The following is a 15,698-nucleotide window of genomic DNA, read 5'->3' as shown; positions in this document are numbered from 1 at the left end:
TGTCACATATCTGCCAGTAAAACATTAGTTTTACTTGTAATGTGTTAATATTTTTCTCTCAAGCTTGTTTTCCTGCAATAGGTTTATATTTTCTATACTGCAATGAATAAATATCACATAGCCCATGTTTCAGACACAAGTAATCTCACTTAGAGGTCGATACTGCTCTAGTGAGATCAGTGGGAGTTTTGCAGTGGACTTCAATGGAATTTGGATCAGGCCTTATTGCAAATGTTACCTGTCGCAGGCAAAAAAATCCAAGGAGGCTGAAGATGTTCTGAATGAGATGGTGTTCCAAGACATTGAGTACCCTGGGTACGATGACTTTAGAGCAGAGGCTTTCCTTCACCAGGAAAAGAAACAGGAATGCTTAAAAAAAGCAGAGGAGGCCTATCGCATGGGTATGAAGCCTGTGGCAGCATTTTATGCACAACAGGTAAACAGAGAAAAGTGCATTGTGTTTTGATTTGAGGATGTACTAAATACCCAACTGAATGTGATTTGAACATGAATTCACCTACTGCACTTGTTTGGATTTGCTTTATTATTAAACCTCCCAAAATATGCAAATCTTCGGAAGTCCCCCAACTATCACAAATGCATTCATTGGTTAGAAAGTAAATTGTAGTTTTACACTGATCTGAAAGCTTGTGTAAAACTAATATTTTTATAGTGCAAATTTCTATTGAAAGTTTTAAAACTATGAAATACTCATCACATTTTTGCTATACAGTGATATAGAAATGTTACTATTAAATCATTTTTCTAGGGCAGTCAAGTTTTCGCAGTTAACTCACATGATTAACTAAAAAAAGTAATTGTGATTAAAAAATGAATTGCAATTAATTTCACTGTTACACAATAGAATACGAATTGAAATTTATTAAATATTTTTGGGTATTATTCTACATTTTCAAATATATTGATTTCAGTTACAACACAGAATACCAAGTGTACAGTGCTCACTTTATATTATTTTGGCTATATGAATCTTTAGCGCATCTGACATGTAAATTTCTTGTGACGCTGGCTACAGTGGTACCATGCAAACACCTGTTCTCACTTTCAGGTGACATTGTCATTGAGAATTGGGCAGCATTATCTCCCATAAATTTCAACAAACTTGTTTCTCTTAATTGGCTGAACAAGAAGTAGGACTGAGTGGACTTGTAGGCTGTAAAGTTTTACATTGTTTTGTTTTTGAGTGCAGTTATGTAACAAAAAACCCCCCTACATTTGTAAGGTGCACTTCCATGATAAAGAGATTGCACTACAGTAGTTGTATGAGGTGAATTGAAAAATACTATTTCTTTTATTTATCATTTTACAGTGTAAATATTTTAATAAACAAATGTAAAGTGAGCACTATACACTTTGTATTCTGTGTTGTAATTCAAATTAATATATTTGAAAATGTAGAAAACATTCAAAAATATTTAAATAAATGGTATTCTATTATTGTTTAACAGCACAATTAATCACAATTTTTTAAATTGTACAATTATTTTTTATCATTCAATCGCGATTCATTTTTTTAATTGATAGAGCTACATTTTTTCAACAGAATATTTAATATTTTGTACATATTGTGTGCAATTTTATTACCTATTACTCATATTGGTGAGTTGAGAAATTTTATTAAAATATTTAGTATCTGATTCTTTTTTTTTTAAAGTAGCTTTGTTATATTTCTAACCTAGATATTGTTATGGCTTGTTCAGGAAGATTCTAAATAGTGATGTCTGCATGACTTCTGAACAGAAATATAATTTCAACCACTATCCTGCCTCTTCTTCATGGACACAAATTATAAGTGGAAATTTGCAAAATAAAGAATTTATTCTAGGGCTTTTAGGGAAGAGCTAACTGTTACCTTCACTCTTGTGAAATACTTGCCTCTTGTGTTTAATTTTTTCTTTGTACTTTCAATTTGAGGCAAAAATTGTAAAAACTAGATTTTGTTTGTGAGCCTGAGTTTGAGACTTGAATGTTTATGGTGTTTGCCTGTGCTTTCAGCTCCCTACAAGTGAGGATTGCTGGCTGGTATCTCTGAATCTGCCACTAATACTGGGCAGTCACTAGAGAAACTTCAAGACAAAATATCACCTGCAATCTCTTCTGCTTATTGCACCATTAAGCCAATATCCGAAGAGTATTTCCACAGTTCCTAAAACTGTGTCTACTGACCTTCAAGGTCACTCTTTGCTGCTACACTCCCTATAGTGGTGGTATCTGAGGGTTTTAGATGAAGTGATTGCGCTACAAAACAGAAGTACATTTATAGCCATTACAGAAAATACTCAACGTATCATGGATCAGAAATTCAGGGCAACTGTAAACAAAGAGCCCGATCTTGCAGACACAATACCAGCGTTATTGCTTAGTGAGTAGTAAGTGTCTATGGGATTGGGCTCTTAGTTTGGGGTTGTTCCAAATTCCTGGTCCATGATAAACTCTCAACTCAGGCTACTCATTGTAGTAATCACTGCATAGGTAATACATGTTTGTAAGACTGCACCGGGGTCTGCAATTTAATATCTCCTCTGCAAACCTCTTTTTATTTAAAATATCTTTCTCATTTTTTTTAAAGATTATTTTTGTTTAGCTGCTCCCTGCTGTATTGACAGTTCCAGTGCTTTTTCTTTGTCTCTTCACCCTCTTCTCCTTAGCAGGCTGCACTATTCCCCTGATAGAGGTACTGCCTTTATCATGGAAGATTTTCCATAAAGAAAACCAAGAGATTTGGCAGCTATGGAGGAAATGTTCGCAACTGCATGGCTAATCTGATCTGAATGAATACATTCTGTAGACTCAGACTAGATTTAAAGTATTTGAGAGGCGTGTTCTGGCCTGTGGGCCAATTGTTTGAGACTTCTGATTTAATAAATGTACAGCTAATATTTTCAAAAAGTGCAATACCATTGTTAGGATAGAATATTAACTAACAAGTTAAAATTCAACACCGAATGGGGTTTGTGTGTTCATGTAGGCATCTTATACTGTTTATTTCTTTCTCTCTGACTTTCCTTCATTTTCTTGTGTCTTCCATTCTGATCTCTTCTCTGTGCAAGCTTTGACCAGTGTCCCGTGAGCGAGTTTGATTAAATCAGCACATGACTCCCTCTAAATAGGTTTTAGTGACACACTTGCAGAATTTCAGTTGTGATTATAGTTCACAGTTTGATGCAATGAAATTTAAAAGCACCCTGCTTGTGCTGTCATCTTGAATCCTGATAACCAGTATGGAGCTTAGATTAAGTCGTAGAATTTAACAGTTGATGTGTTTATGAATAAAGGGTCGCCTTCATGAGCAGAAGATGAAAGAAGCAAACCATGCTGCTGCTGTGCAAATCTTTGAGAAAGTAAATGCATCCCTGCTGCCTGAGAATGTTTTGGATCTACATGGTCTTCATGTAGATGAAGCCATTAATCACTTGTCCAGAGTACTACAGGAGAAAAGCCACGGTAGGAATAAACTAATAATCAATCCACGCACACAGTTATCTCTTTGACACTATGCTCCGGAGGCCAAAGTAGAAAGAATACATTTTATAAACAGGGAAATATAAGGGATATGAGTATTAATAATAAAGGCAACTTAGCAACACCTGACGATAACTTGGTTTTACTGTAACTTTAACGATCCCCAGTGAACAGTGATATTTTGTGTCATGCAAATGCAAATAAAATGTGCTTCTCTTTTCCCTTTCCCACCTCTATTTCTCTATTATTTTGTCTTTCCCGTTTTACTACGCTTTATTCTCATTTTTTCTTTTCTTCTTCTTCTCCTCCTTTATCAAGGAGATCAGTGAATTTCTCCTTTATGGATTTTTCATCCTGACTTTTTTCATCAAAGTTAATCACATCCCCTTCCCTCCTTTTTCGAGTCATCTTTTCATTCTTCTCTTTCAATATTTTGTTGTTGGTTGTTTTTTTTTTAATCTTAAGAAAAAATGTTATGCTTGCAGGCCAGCATAATCCAACAATGTCCTAACACACGTTTTATACAAAAGTGTTCAGATTTCTGAATGATCTTTTAATGGCCTTTAGGATAAAATTATCACTTGCGTATTGGATTCTCTCAAGTTTCAGGAGCACCGTAACTTTCCTAAATGTCATTCTGTGCAGTTGTGCATGAAGAGTTTTTTTAATTTTCCTCCCAGTGAAGCATTCAAGTATTGCAGGAATGTTCTTTTCTTAGAAAAAAATGTAATAAAAATAAATGCAGAAAATACTAACTTTACTAACTTTACAACTTTACACACCTGGAATGTTTTATAAGAAATACGTACCATGTAAGGCACAACCATGTGAATAGAAAACACTTCTAAATGATCTCTTTAAAAACAGTTTCCTAACACAGGGGAAACTGACGTGTTAAATGGGGCCTTTCACTTGCAATATGAGTGCCAGAACTAATTAACTCAGAATTTGCTCATCTTATCCATACTAGTCATAAAATGAGACTCCTATAAGCCAGTGGTCTCCAACCTTTCTATGCACAAGATCACTTTTTGAATTTAAGTGCAACCCAGGATCTACGCTGCCCCTTCACCGAGGCCCTGCCCTGCTCACTCAGTCGCTTTCTCTCCCCCACCCTCACTCACTTTCACCAGGCTGGGTCAGGGGGTGTGGAAGGGGGCTGGGGCCAAAGGGTTCAGCGTGTGGAGGGATGCTGGGTCAAAGGGGTTTCAGCATGTGGAGGGGGGCTCCGGGCTGAGACTGGGGCAGAGGGTTGGGGTGCAGGAGGGGGTGAGGGGTGCAAGCTTTGGGAGAGAGTTTTGGTTCAGGAGGGGGCTCCAGGCTGGGGCAGGGGGTTTGGGTGCAGGGTGATGGCTCCAGGAGGGGGCTCAAGGTTGGGGTGTGAGAGGGCTGCAGACTCCCACTGGATAGTTCCCGGGCAGTGGTGCAGTGGGGCTAAGGCAGGCTCCCTGCCTGCCCCTGCCCCATGCCACTCCCGGAAGTGGCCAGCGGGACACATGGCTCTGGGCGCTGCCCCTCCCTGCAGGCACTGCCCCCGCAGCTCCCATTGGCCACAGTTCCCCATTCCTGGCCAATGGGAGCTGCAGGGACGGTGCTTGCAGGCAGGAACAGTGCGTGGAGACCCGTGGTGCGCCCCTCCCCAACCCCAGGAGCTGCAGAGGCATGCTGGCCACTTCCGGGAGTGGCATGGGGCCAGGGCAGGCAGGGAGCCTGCCTTAGCCCCACTACGCTGCCGGACTTTTAGCAGCCAAAGATTGCGATTGACTGTCAGAGGCACCAGGATCAACCAGTCAATCACGATCTACCAGTTGGTGACCACTGCTATAAACCTGAATCTCTGCTTACTAACGTATTATATATTTTCCCGTTAATCCACAGAGTTTTAATTTCCTACAGCTCAACACTTATTGTCAGCAGCTCTGGAATGCTGGCAGAGTCGTCCTTGCTTAGTAGCCTCCTGACTCTGAAATATTTGTTTATTTGTTTCGGTTTACATAAAAAGAGACGCATCCCAGGCTCTAGGTACTTTGAAAGTTATCAAAGATCACAGATAATACAAAAAAGAAGTAGATAAAGGGAAGAGAGCAAGATTAGGATAGATCCTACACAAAGTGCCAATCTGTAAGTGGTCCCTTCGGTTTAAAAAAAAAGAAAGAAAGAAAGAAAAAGTTAGCATCTCTGATTATTTAGTTATAAAATACAGATTAATTTAATCCTTCCTTCCCCTCCCCAGTATTCCCCTTCCAGACGATATAGTAATAGTAGATTACTGCAACCTTTTCTAGAGGCAGAAGGTTTGTTACTTCTAGCGAAGACCTAGAGAAAAGCCCTAGTAGAGCCCATGCTGATGTATTGAAACGCTATATTGATCCTTAGGATGTTCCCAAGAACCTGCTCCAATGTTTGAGAAATTACTGCCCTGCTAGTCTGACTTTGATTCAGAGGTTAAAAATTAATGTACAGTTTGATGTTTCTTCCTCATCCTATCTTTGTGTGTCTTGTGAAAATTATTTCAGTTAAAAAATTTCTTCGTGCAAAACTGATACAATTTGTTTAGATTTAAGAATTTTGCTTCATGTTCATGATGAGTTTGTTCTTGTAAACATATTCTGTACTAAAAGTGCTGGGTTTTTTTATTGTGCTCTTTTAACTATCTTATGTTCTAATTGGCTGTAAATTCCAAATACAGGTCTGTCATGAATAATGAATGATATTGCTATAAAATCATGAGGTTTCTGTGACAGAGCACAATGTATAGGTTTCAAGATATAGTCCAGATTTGAACAGTTCATTCAGACATATTTCTTAAACTCTAATGGCAAATTTAATTTACTTTTTATGACAGAGGAAAAATGGATAGTGTTGATGCATACATAACGGTTAAAGCTAATGTAGGAAAACAGAATTGTAAATCACTGCGGTGAAAATTTTCAGATGTATGGATAAGGAAGTTCTGCTAAATGCTGAGTCTGTGCAGAGAGAACATTGTAACCGTTACAATTCCTCCTGTAACAGAATACAAGCAGACTGGTGGTAAACCATATCTGTGTGTGATCACGGGAAGAGGAAACCATAGCCAGGGAGGAGTTGCTCGCATCAAACCAGCAGCCATTAAATACCTCACAAGCCACAACTTCAGGTGAGCTTAGATTTCTGTTACTGATATTTTGAACCTACATTCAGCTAACTAAACACTGAAATGTGTTTGAGAAAACTATACAATTTGTAAAATAATTAAGGCAGATCTACTATCCTAATAGTTCAAGATTGCCAGGCATCCATTTTTTTGACCGGAACGCCCAGTCAAAAAGAGACCCTGGCAACTGTGATCAGCACTGCTGACTAGGCCGCTAAAAGTCTGGTTGGCTGCAGTAGCAAGCTGTATGTGGTTTCCGGAAGTGGCTGGTGTGTCCCTCTGGCCCCTAGGCGCAGGAGCAGCCCGGGGGCTCTGCACACTGCACCCGCCCGAGTGCTGCCGTTCCCATTGGCTGGGAATCACGGCCGATGGGAGCTACAGAGTCAGCACCTGTGGGTGGGGGCAGCGCGCAGAGCCCCCTGGCTGCTGCTTTCCTATGGTAAGCACCTCCCAAAGCCTGCACGTCAAACTCCCTCTGCACTCCAACCCTGAGCCCCCTTCCTCTCCCAAACTCTTTCCCAGAGCCCGTACCCCCTCCCGCACCCCAACCTCCTGCCCCAGCCCTGAGCCTCCTCCTGCATCCCAAACCCCTCGTCCCTAGCTCCACCCCAAGCTGTAGCCGTGACCCCTGCACCCCAATCCCCTGCCTCAGCCTGGAGCCCCCTCCTGTACCTTGAACCTCTCATTTCTGGCCTCACCTCAGAGCCTGCACCCCCAGCCCAGAGCCCATATCTCCTCCCAGACTCCAACCCACTGCCTCAGCCGGACCCCCACCCACACTCTGAACCCCTTGGCCCCACTTCCCAGCCTGGAGGTTCCTGCAGCCCAAACCCCTCATTCTGGGCCCCACCCCAGAATCCATGCCCCCAGCAGGAGCCCTCACCCCCTCCCTGCCCCAGCCCAATGAAAATGAGTGAATGAGCAAGTGTGGAAGAGCGTGAGCGATGGGGGGAGGGAGGATGGAGTGAATGGGGGCAGGGCCTTGGGCAGGGCAGGTGGCAGGACAAGGGTGTTTGGTTTTCTGCAGTCAGAAAGTTGGCAACCCTGTAATTCCAATGGAGATAAAATTTCATGACATAAAATTGTCCCATAAGGGAAGTTCGATACAGTTTTCTTCTGTCCACGTTTACTTTGGAAGGTAGATGAAAATATTATATGAGTTTATTTTTGTGTACATAATTGAGTTACTGTCGAGGTTACTGGAGCAAATTATGCCAAAGACCCATTTTAGTCCCTCGTAAGTACATCCTTCAGGTGACAAGCCTTGCTTCCTGCACCTTACCCTGGGGGGAACCCTATAGTCCATCCACTCTTAGGCTGGATCTCTGGGCTGCAGCCCTGGTCCCCAGCCAGGTTAACAACACAAGTTCAACTGGCGCCTGTAAGAGTTTCCCTTTTGGAGCCTGTGACAGCTCACGTTTGCATTTGCAGTGGCACAGAACCAGCATCTTCAAAACCAAGTATTATGTATTCATTCCCAAATGATACGAAGCATATGGTGCACAGTGTAAAAATAATGAGGCCTACACATGTGGATATTATTTAGGCTTGGTCTACACTACACCTGTAGGTCAAATTTAGCAGTATTACCTCAATTTAAGCCTGGACCCATCCACACGACGAAGGCCTTTTTTTAGACTTAAAGGGCTCTTTAAATCGATTTCTTTACTCCACCTCTGACGAGGGGATTAGAGCTGAAATCGGCCTTGCCAGGTCGAATTTGGAGTAATGTGGATGCAATTCGACAGTATTGGCCTCCAGGAGCTATCCCAGAGTGCTCCATTGTGACCGCTCTGGACAGCGCTCTCAACTCAGATGCACTGGGCAGATACACAGGAAAAGGCCCACAAACTTTTTTGAATTTCATTTCCTGTTTGGCCAGTGTGGCGAGCTGACAGGTGACCATGCAGAGCTCATCAGCATGATGTGCACATTGCCGGGTCAATTTCTTGTTTTGCTCCACTCCATCTATCTTTTACATCTTAGACTGGCAGCAGATGGTGCAGTACAACTGCTGGCCATCGTTATCTCCTGGATGCTCGGCAGAAGATGCTGCAGTACGATTGCTAGCCATCGTCATCTCCTGGGTGCTTGGCAGAAGATGGGAATGACCTGGCTGAGTCACTCCCATGTCTGCCTAGGCGCCCCTGACCGACCTCACTGAGGTCGACTAAAAAAGCACCCAGGAGTATGACGATGATGGCTGCCAATCGTAATGCACCGTCTGCTGCAAAAAGGCAATGAGCTGCTGCTGTGTAGCAATGCAGTCCACGTCTGCCAGCAACCAGGAGACGTATGGTGATGGTGAGCTGAGCGGGCTCCATGCTTGCCGTGGTATGGTGTCTGCTCAAGTAACCCAGGAAAAAAGGCGCGAAACGATTATCTGCCATTGCTTTCATGGAGGGAGGGAGGGAGAGAGGGGCCTGACGACGTGTACCCAGAATCACCCGTGACACTGTTTTTGCCCCAGAATTCCAATGGGCAGCGGAGACTGCGGGAACTGTGGGATAGCTGTTCACAGCTACCCACAGTTTAATGCTCTGGAAGTCGACGCTAGCCTCGGTACTGTGGACGCAGTCTGCCGAGTTAATGCACTTAGAGCATTTTGTGTGGGGACACACACAATTGACTGTTTAAAAACGATTTCTAAAAAACCGTCATATAAATTCGACCTAATTTCGTAGTGTAGGCATGCCCTTAGACCTTTTAAACTTTTTCCTTCAGCCCAGCTGATTCTGTCTCTGAGTTGGGAGAAGCAGACAGCACTCCTGGAGTTTTGCCTCCCTTCCTCTGTGTGAGTTTGCTTGCCTGTCAGCTTTTCACTGACACACACTGGGAGCCTTTCTCAGATCACCCAACCCCTCCTCCTTTTTTCTAGGATCTTGAGGTTTTCGATCTCCTCTGATCCAAGGTTTAGGTTTCTGAAGAGTAAACCATTCTAACCTGGATGGAGTCAGACTGGTAGTTTCTTCTCTATTAATGGCCCAGCCATTGCTATCTTGGCTGCTTTGAAGGTGTGTTCCTGAAGCGGTTTTATCTTTAATATTGTTTTCTTTGATAGCAAGTAACCCATCATAATTAACCACACAAAAGCCTGCACATATTCGTAAAAAATACAGATATTTCCCAGTTTGTCATTATTATCCATTTCCAATCAGTATTACCAGTCCATGAAGGGAAACAAATTCTTAGAAACATATTAAAATTAACATTTTTATTAAGAGTGTATACACGCATGCCAAACATTTCATATGCTTTGCTTGCCTATACTTTTAAAAATCTATAGTTTTTTTCCCCAGAATACTCTTAAACTATCATTGAATCAGAGAAATAAGATAGAGAAAATATCTATTAGTTCATCCAACAAATTCACAGTGCAGTATTATTCCCTGTTGTACTTTTTTTAGTTCTTTGACCGGTCATTAGAGATGTCTGCACTGAGGTGATAGAGGAGCACTCATGTTGAGAGGGTGCAGGATTTTTATGATCTTGTCTTTAACTTTGTAATTTGTTTGCAAGGTGGTGAAAAGCCTGCAACCAATCCTCTAGAGCAGGGGTTCTCAAACTTTTGTACTGGTGACCCCTTTCACACAGCAAGCCTCTGAGTGTAAACCCCCCCCCTTATAAATTTAAAACATGTTTTAATATATTTAACACTATTATAAATGCTGGCGGCAAAGTGGGGTTTGGGGTGGAGGCTGACAGCTCACGACCCCCCATGTAATAACCTTGTGACCCCCTGAGGGGTCCCAACCCCCAGTTTGAGAACCCCTGCTCTAGTGCTCTTACTATTGGTAGCTCCCAATGGAGAATTACTCCAGTGCCAGATCGCCAGTTGGAGAAGATCTGAGAATGCACAATGTAGACAAGACTTACCTGTACATGACCCAAGCAATGAAGCATGTGGCATTTCAAATAATGCCGCAGCCTATGAACATTTTTTTCTTGATATTCAGCCTACAGTTTTCCATTTCTTAATTTCATTGAGCTATAAATAAATTCCTCTCCCTTCTGTTATATCTTCAAATATATTCCTCATAAATCAATCCCTGCAAACCTCTGAACTCCCTCCAGTTTGTTACTGTTTCTACTTATGAGGTACCCATACCAGTGTAATATTCAAGCTATCTAAAGAGGGATCATTGTCTCCTTGCTCTATGAAGTGATTCATCTACATATCCTGCCCCAAAATTGTATTGGCCTGTTTTGTTGCCATATCGCACTAGAAATGCATGTCTGATTCCTCTTCTATTATCACTCCAAAATCTCTCTTCTTAGTACTTCTTTTCAAATTTTTCCCTCTCACTGAAAATCTGTTTGTCTTAGATGTACTACTTTGCTTTTTACAAGAATTAATCTAATTTTTTATTTTATGACCGTGTTTCTGATCTCTTTAGGTCCCTTTTTATTTCTTTGTCCTAACTAATCCTTCAATTCTGTATAATCTGTAACGTTCGTTAAACACCTTCATTAATGATGATCTCTAAAAAAAGATGAAGTACAATCTGTTTAACATCAACACTGCAGTGCTACCCTAGACACCTCTCTCTGATAAATGACAATGTCTAAAATCAATCCAAGTTTATCTGCCAAAATTTGTACTTTATAAATTCATGCCGTGGAGTTTGGTCAACACTGCACATTTCTGAAAGTCGTAACATCAATATTGTGTGATCTTTCTTTTTCCCACTCTCAATGTTTGTTTCGTGATCCTATTAGGAGTTGAACTTAGATTTACAGGATGGCAGTTACTGGAAACCTCTTCTTTCTCTTTCTGAAGATGAGTACCACGTTTGCTTTTCTTCAGAAGAATAGGGAAGAGTGGGAAAGATAATAAAAGCATAGCAGATATTAGGAGGAGGATTGGGCAATTTTTTCTCTCTCTCTCGTTCCAGTTGCCAAAACCTTACTGTTCACAGCTCTCTGACCGTACCAAAACCATTCCATGTAAAACCTTCCACTCTATAAATAGAGGATGTTGTGATTTCTTCACTTTGGAAATCTTGTCACCCTACTGCTGAATGACAACCTTATTCACTTTCTAGGACTAGGAGATATGGTGCTGGGCATAATATAAACTTTGAATCTTAATCTTCTCTTGTTTAACAGGTTCACAGAAATAAAACCAGGCTGCCTGAAAGTCATGCTGAAGTAAAAGGATGTAAAGAAGGGGAGTGTGAAACTAGAAACTTTAAACAGTATCAGTAATTATAACTTAATATACTTTAAAAACAATATTTTAATAGAAATTTTTTCAACTTATTTTATAGCAATTAGTTTTGTCAGCATGTGTTTCCAATAAAATGGTAAGAGTGAAGTGTATTTTTTCGTAACTCCAAAGGGAGGATCCTCTTACAGAGATTGTAATATGAGAAGTACAGACCTGCAATACTGCTGAACAATAGATGCAGTGTTAAAGAGAAATTAAGGTCCCATTTTCAAACACTGCTTCCTTCTCAGTGAGACAGAGCCTAAGATTATCTCTGGCTGAATACATTTTAATAGTTGTGGATTTTGTAACTTAAAATATACACAGTAAAAGTTAAATTGTTTAAAGATAGTTATTGTGTGTTTTAGAATTTTGAGTTGAGATTTTCAAAGGAGCCTAAAGGAACAAGGTATCCAACCCCCATGGAAATTTGAAACCCAAGGCAGGTGGATGCCTAACACTAAAAGGCTCTTTTTGAAAATCTGAGCCATGATCTTTAAGTGGTGCTTTCTTGAAAATATGGGCCAATTCTGCTGTCCTTATTCATACAGAATTCTTCTTGAAGTCAATAGGAGTTGTGTGTTATAAGGACTCTGGATTGGGACCTAAAGTCTGTTATGAAATTTTATTAATGCACCTAAATTCTTTAAGGAGAAAAACATAACCTCGTAGTCTCATCTCTACCTACATTTTACCTGTGTATAATAAAATAAATAATTAAGTAGATAAATTGGCACATCTCCAGTAGTAAATATTTTGTTTAACTGCATGGCATTTCAAGCACATTTTCAAGCAGCAGAACAGATTATAGTAGTATAGTGGTAATTGCTTAACTGGAAAGATCAGATTAGAGGAAGAATTTCTTTGACATTAGCAGTACTTCAGGATCCAGAAAATGTGCTTATAATGCCTCTGCTCCCCCATACTTAGAAGATATTTTTCAGTAAACAATCAGAGCATTTATTTTAAGAACAAAATGGAACATCTTAAAATATGCTTTTATTATAGTATGTAACAGCCTTGAAAATTGAGAGGCATAAATTTCCTTTAATATAATAGTTTTTAAAGCTTTGCTGTGAAACTTTGTTTTCATAACAATTGAGTTATGTACTGGAAATAATATTAATAGCTGAATGTGAGGTATTTTTCATATTCTTAAGTTAGTATGTCAGTAAATTGAGGGAGGGGATTTTCAAAACAGTAACCTTTGTTTGTGCTTACACAGAGTTGTATGCACACAAATAACAGAATTTACATGCACCATCCCATTTGTATGTGCCGTTGAGGCCTCGGGGGTCAGGCAGCCTTGGACTCAGCTAGCCTGGCATGCCTCCAGCGCTGCAGTGTCCAGGCTGTTATGTTTAGCATGCTAGCTTGAACTGAGCTAGCATGAGTCTATCTACCCATGCTAGGAATCACACCTCCCAGCTGCACTGTAGACATACCCTCTAATAACTGTGTTTTGGTTTGTGGTTAGTTATGTACGCGATTTGTCTCTCCACTTTAGCTCTCTGCCCTGTTCCTGTAGGCAAAATGTTCAAATATATAAGAATCCTGCTGTTCAAGTCCTTAAGAGCAGAGTTCTTTTTATGCTTCTGCACTGTGCACAAGGGGCCTGAATATGGTAACGGGCAGCAGTGTCATAACATAAGATAAATAGATCCTTCTCTGGCGAAATCAATGGCCAAACTTCCATTGATTTCAGTGGTGTATAATCAAACTCTAAGGTACCAATTAAGCAGTGCATTTTAAACATGTGCTTAAGTCTCATTAAAGCAATGGGACTAAAGTATTGTGCTTTGCTGAATTGGGACCTAAAAAGGAGGAGAAAACCAGAGTGGAAGAGGTGTGGTGGATATACAAAAAACCTCCTCTCTATCTTGGATTATTTGCCTAGTTTTCCAGAAGAAACATTGAAACTTTTTTTTTTTCCATTTTTATAGCCTTTGTTTTGGGAGCCCAGTAATTTATTTTATAATGGGAAGAACTGTTTTAAATAGCTGTATTTTAAAATATTTTGAAGTAGGTAACATTTTTGGGGACTTCCAGCCTTTGCGGTGTCCTTTTAAGAAGAAATCAGTGACATAATTTTTACTATGAAAATTTCAAACTTTAAAGTATTACCACCATCACTCTGAAAGAACATAGACTGTTAAAATAGGTATGCCCCAGTTTCTTCTTTTCCTTTTATTTAACAGGACACTGTGGAGGTTAGTAGGCCAAAAATATGACTCCTTTCTTTTAAAAATACTTGTTCTTAAAGTTCACTCAGTTTATTAAATTTAAAAAATGCTTGAAAACTTTTTCCTAAAGAAAAGTTAATGTCAGCAGCTTAGCATTCATGAGCAATTCTCAATAACAGACCCATACATGCACAGGCAATGAAAAAAAACATGATTCTGTAAAGGAACAGATTTGTTTAAAAAAAAAAAATCATCTTTCAGAGTTCCAGGGATTATAAAAATAGTAAGGCAAAACTGATTTTTAAAATACTTTTAAAATACTTTGGTCCTTTTTATTAATGCTTTTGTTTTTTTTTTATAGTTTGTGATTCAAGTTCTTTTAAACTTTAAATATTTTTCTAGGCTTAGGTCATCTTAAACACAGTCATAGCGGTACATTTTTGAGGTTAAGTTGTTGGAAACCTTTGTAATTCAGGAGTCCTCATTCTTACAGTTTTATAGATGCCTCATATTACCTTGTAAGGAGACCATTTTAATAATCATGCACTGTATATAAGCGATACTCATTGCATGCCCTACAGAACTTGTATTCTAATTAAGTTTTACTGTGAAGAGGTGGAATTTAACCACATTGACATCCAACGTGTTCATCAATCATGGGCAGAACATGTGTGGATAAGAGGTTAATCCCAGTGTTGGTATTATTAAACCAATGTCGTTGTAAATGTGCTGAGATGCATTAGACACAGAATTTACATTACCAGTGCTTATATCTTTAAATGTAATTCACATTTCTAGAATGGTAGTTAGCCCTCTTCACAGAATTGAAGAGAGGATGGAGTAGAACACACTGAAAAAGAAGAGTACTTCGACTTTTCACAGTTCTGTAGCAGCAAGGTTATTTTTCTTTAAAAAGAAAAAAAATGATCTTGCAATCTCAACTAATGGGCAAGCTCTGATGAGGATTAAATGACTGATACCTATGAAAGTGCACATAATAAAAGTACAGGTTTGCAGCTATCAGTTGTAAAAGTTATTAGGACCTGTATAATAGATGATATATACTTCTATTTTTAAAATTAGAATATGAAAACAAGAATTTTATTTGTAAAAAGTTGTACATTTACTGTTAACTGTCATGCTCATTTTTACTGGAATACAGTTTTGTAATTTGCATTTAGGTTTTCTTATGTCAAAATGAATTTACAAATGAAATCTAGATTAATAAAGGAATTTTACCACAAACAAGATCTTCAGTCTTTCCTTCAAAGACTAACATTGTCAATGTTTGAAATAAAATAAAATGTAGTTGTGGAGTTTTGTAAGAAAGCTTGTCTTTGTTTCTTTCTTGAAGTTATCTTCTGGGATACAAAGTAAGAGAGTCATGGTCTAATTTTCAGTGATGTGAATGGAAAGTGAGTGCTCAGCATCTCTGAAAATCAGGTAATTGGTTCAGTATTCCTTTGTGTTTTTTCAGTAGCCGAAAAGAAGCCAAATAAGACTAGATCCTTCTGTTCTTTGCACAGGTGTACTGGAGAGAGAGAGAAAGGTAGAAGGAGCCATTTCTCATCCACTCCCAGTGCACGTCTGCAGCCGCAGGGTAAGATAGATTCCAACCTTGTGTCAAGAGAGTGCTAGGAGCAAAGCCGAGTTGCCATACTTACAGCCACTCTACAAACTTTACGGG

At 39.7% G+C, this 15,698-nt stretch overlaps 1 protein-coding gene across 7 annotated transcripts in view; it reads left to right on the top strand.

The window, feature by feature from the left end:
* The window catches only part of N4BP2 (NEDD4 binding protein 2), a 71,623-nt gene extending 56,364 nt beyond the window's left edge, over window positions 1-15,259 (top strand). For all 7 annotated transcript variants that reach the window (XM_050947291.1, XM_050947290.1, XM_050947289.1 and 4 more), the window contains 4 exons: window positions 248-436; window positions 3,297-3,465; window positions 6,499-6,622; window positions 11,729-15,259. In XM_050947291.1, coding sequence (XP_050803248.1) covers window positions 248-436; window positions 3,297-3,465; window positions 6,499-6,622; window positions 11,729-11,774 — 528 coding nt within the window. In that variant the 3' untranslated portion in view covers window positions 11,775-15,259. The remainder of the gene's footprint in view (window positions 1-247; window positions 437-3,296; window positions 3,466-6,498; window positions 6,623-11,728) is intronic.
* The last annotated feature ends 439 nt before the right edge of the window (window positions 15,260-15,698 follow it).

Source organism: Gopherus flavomarginatus, chromosome 3, assembly GCF_025201925.1.
Source record: "Gopherus flavomarginatus isolate rGopFla2 chromosome 3, rGopFla2.mat.asm, whole genome shotgun sequence".
NCBI classification, from domain to species: Eukaryota; Metazoa; Chordata; order Testudines; family Testudinidae; genus Gopherus; species Gopherus flavomarginatus.
Note: the sequence above shows the minus strand (reverse complement) of the source record. Positions and strands in the feature narration are given on the sequence as shown.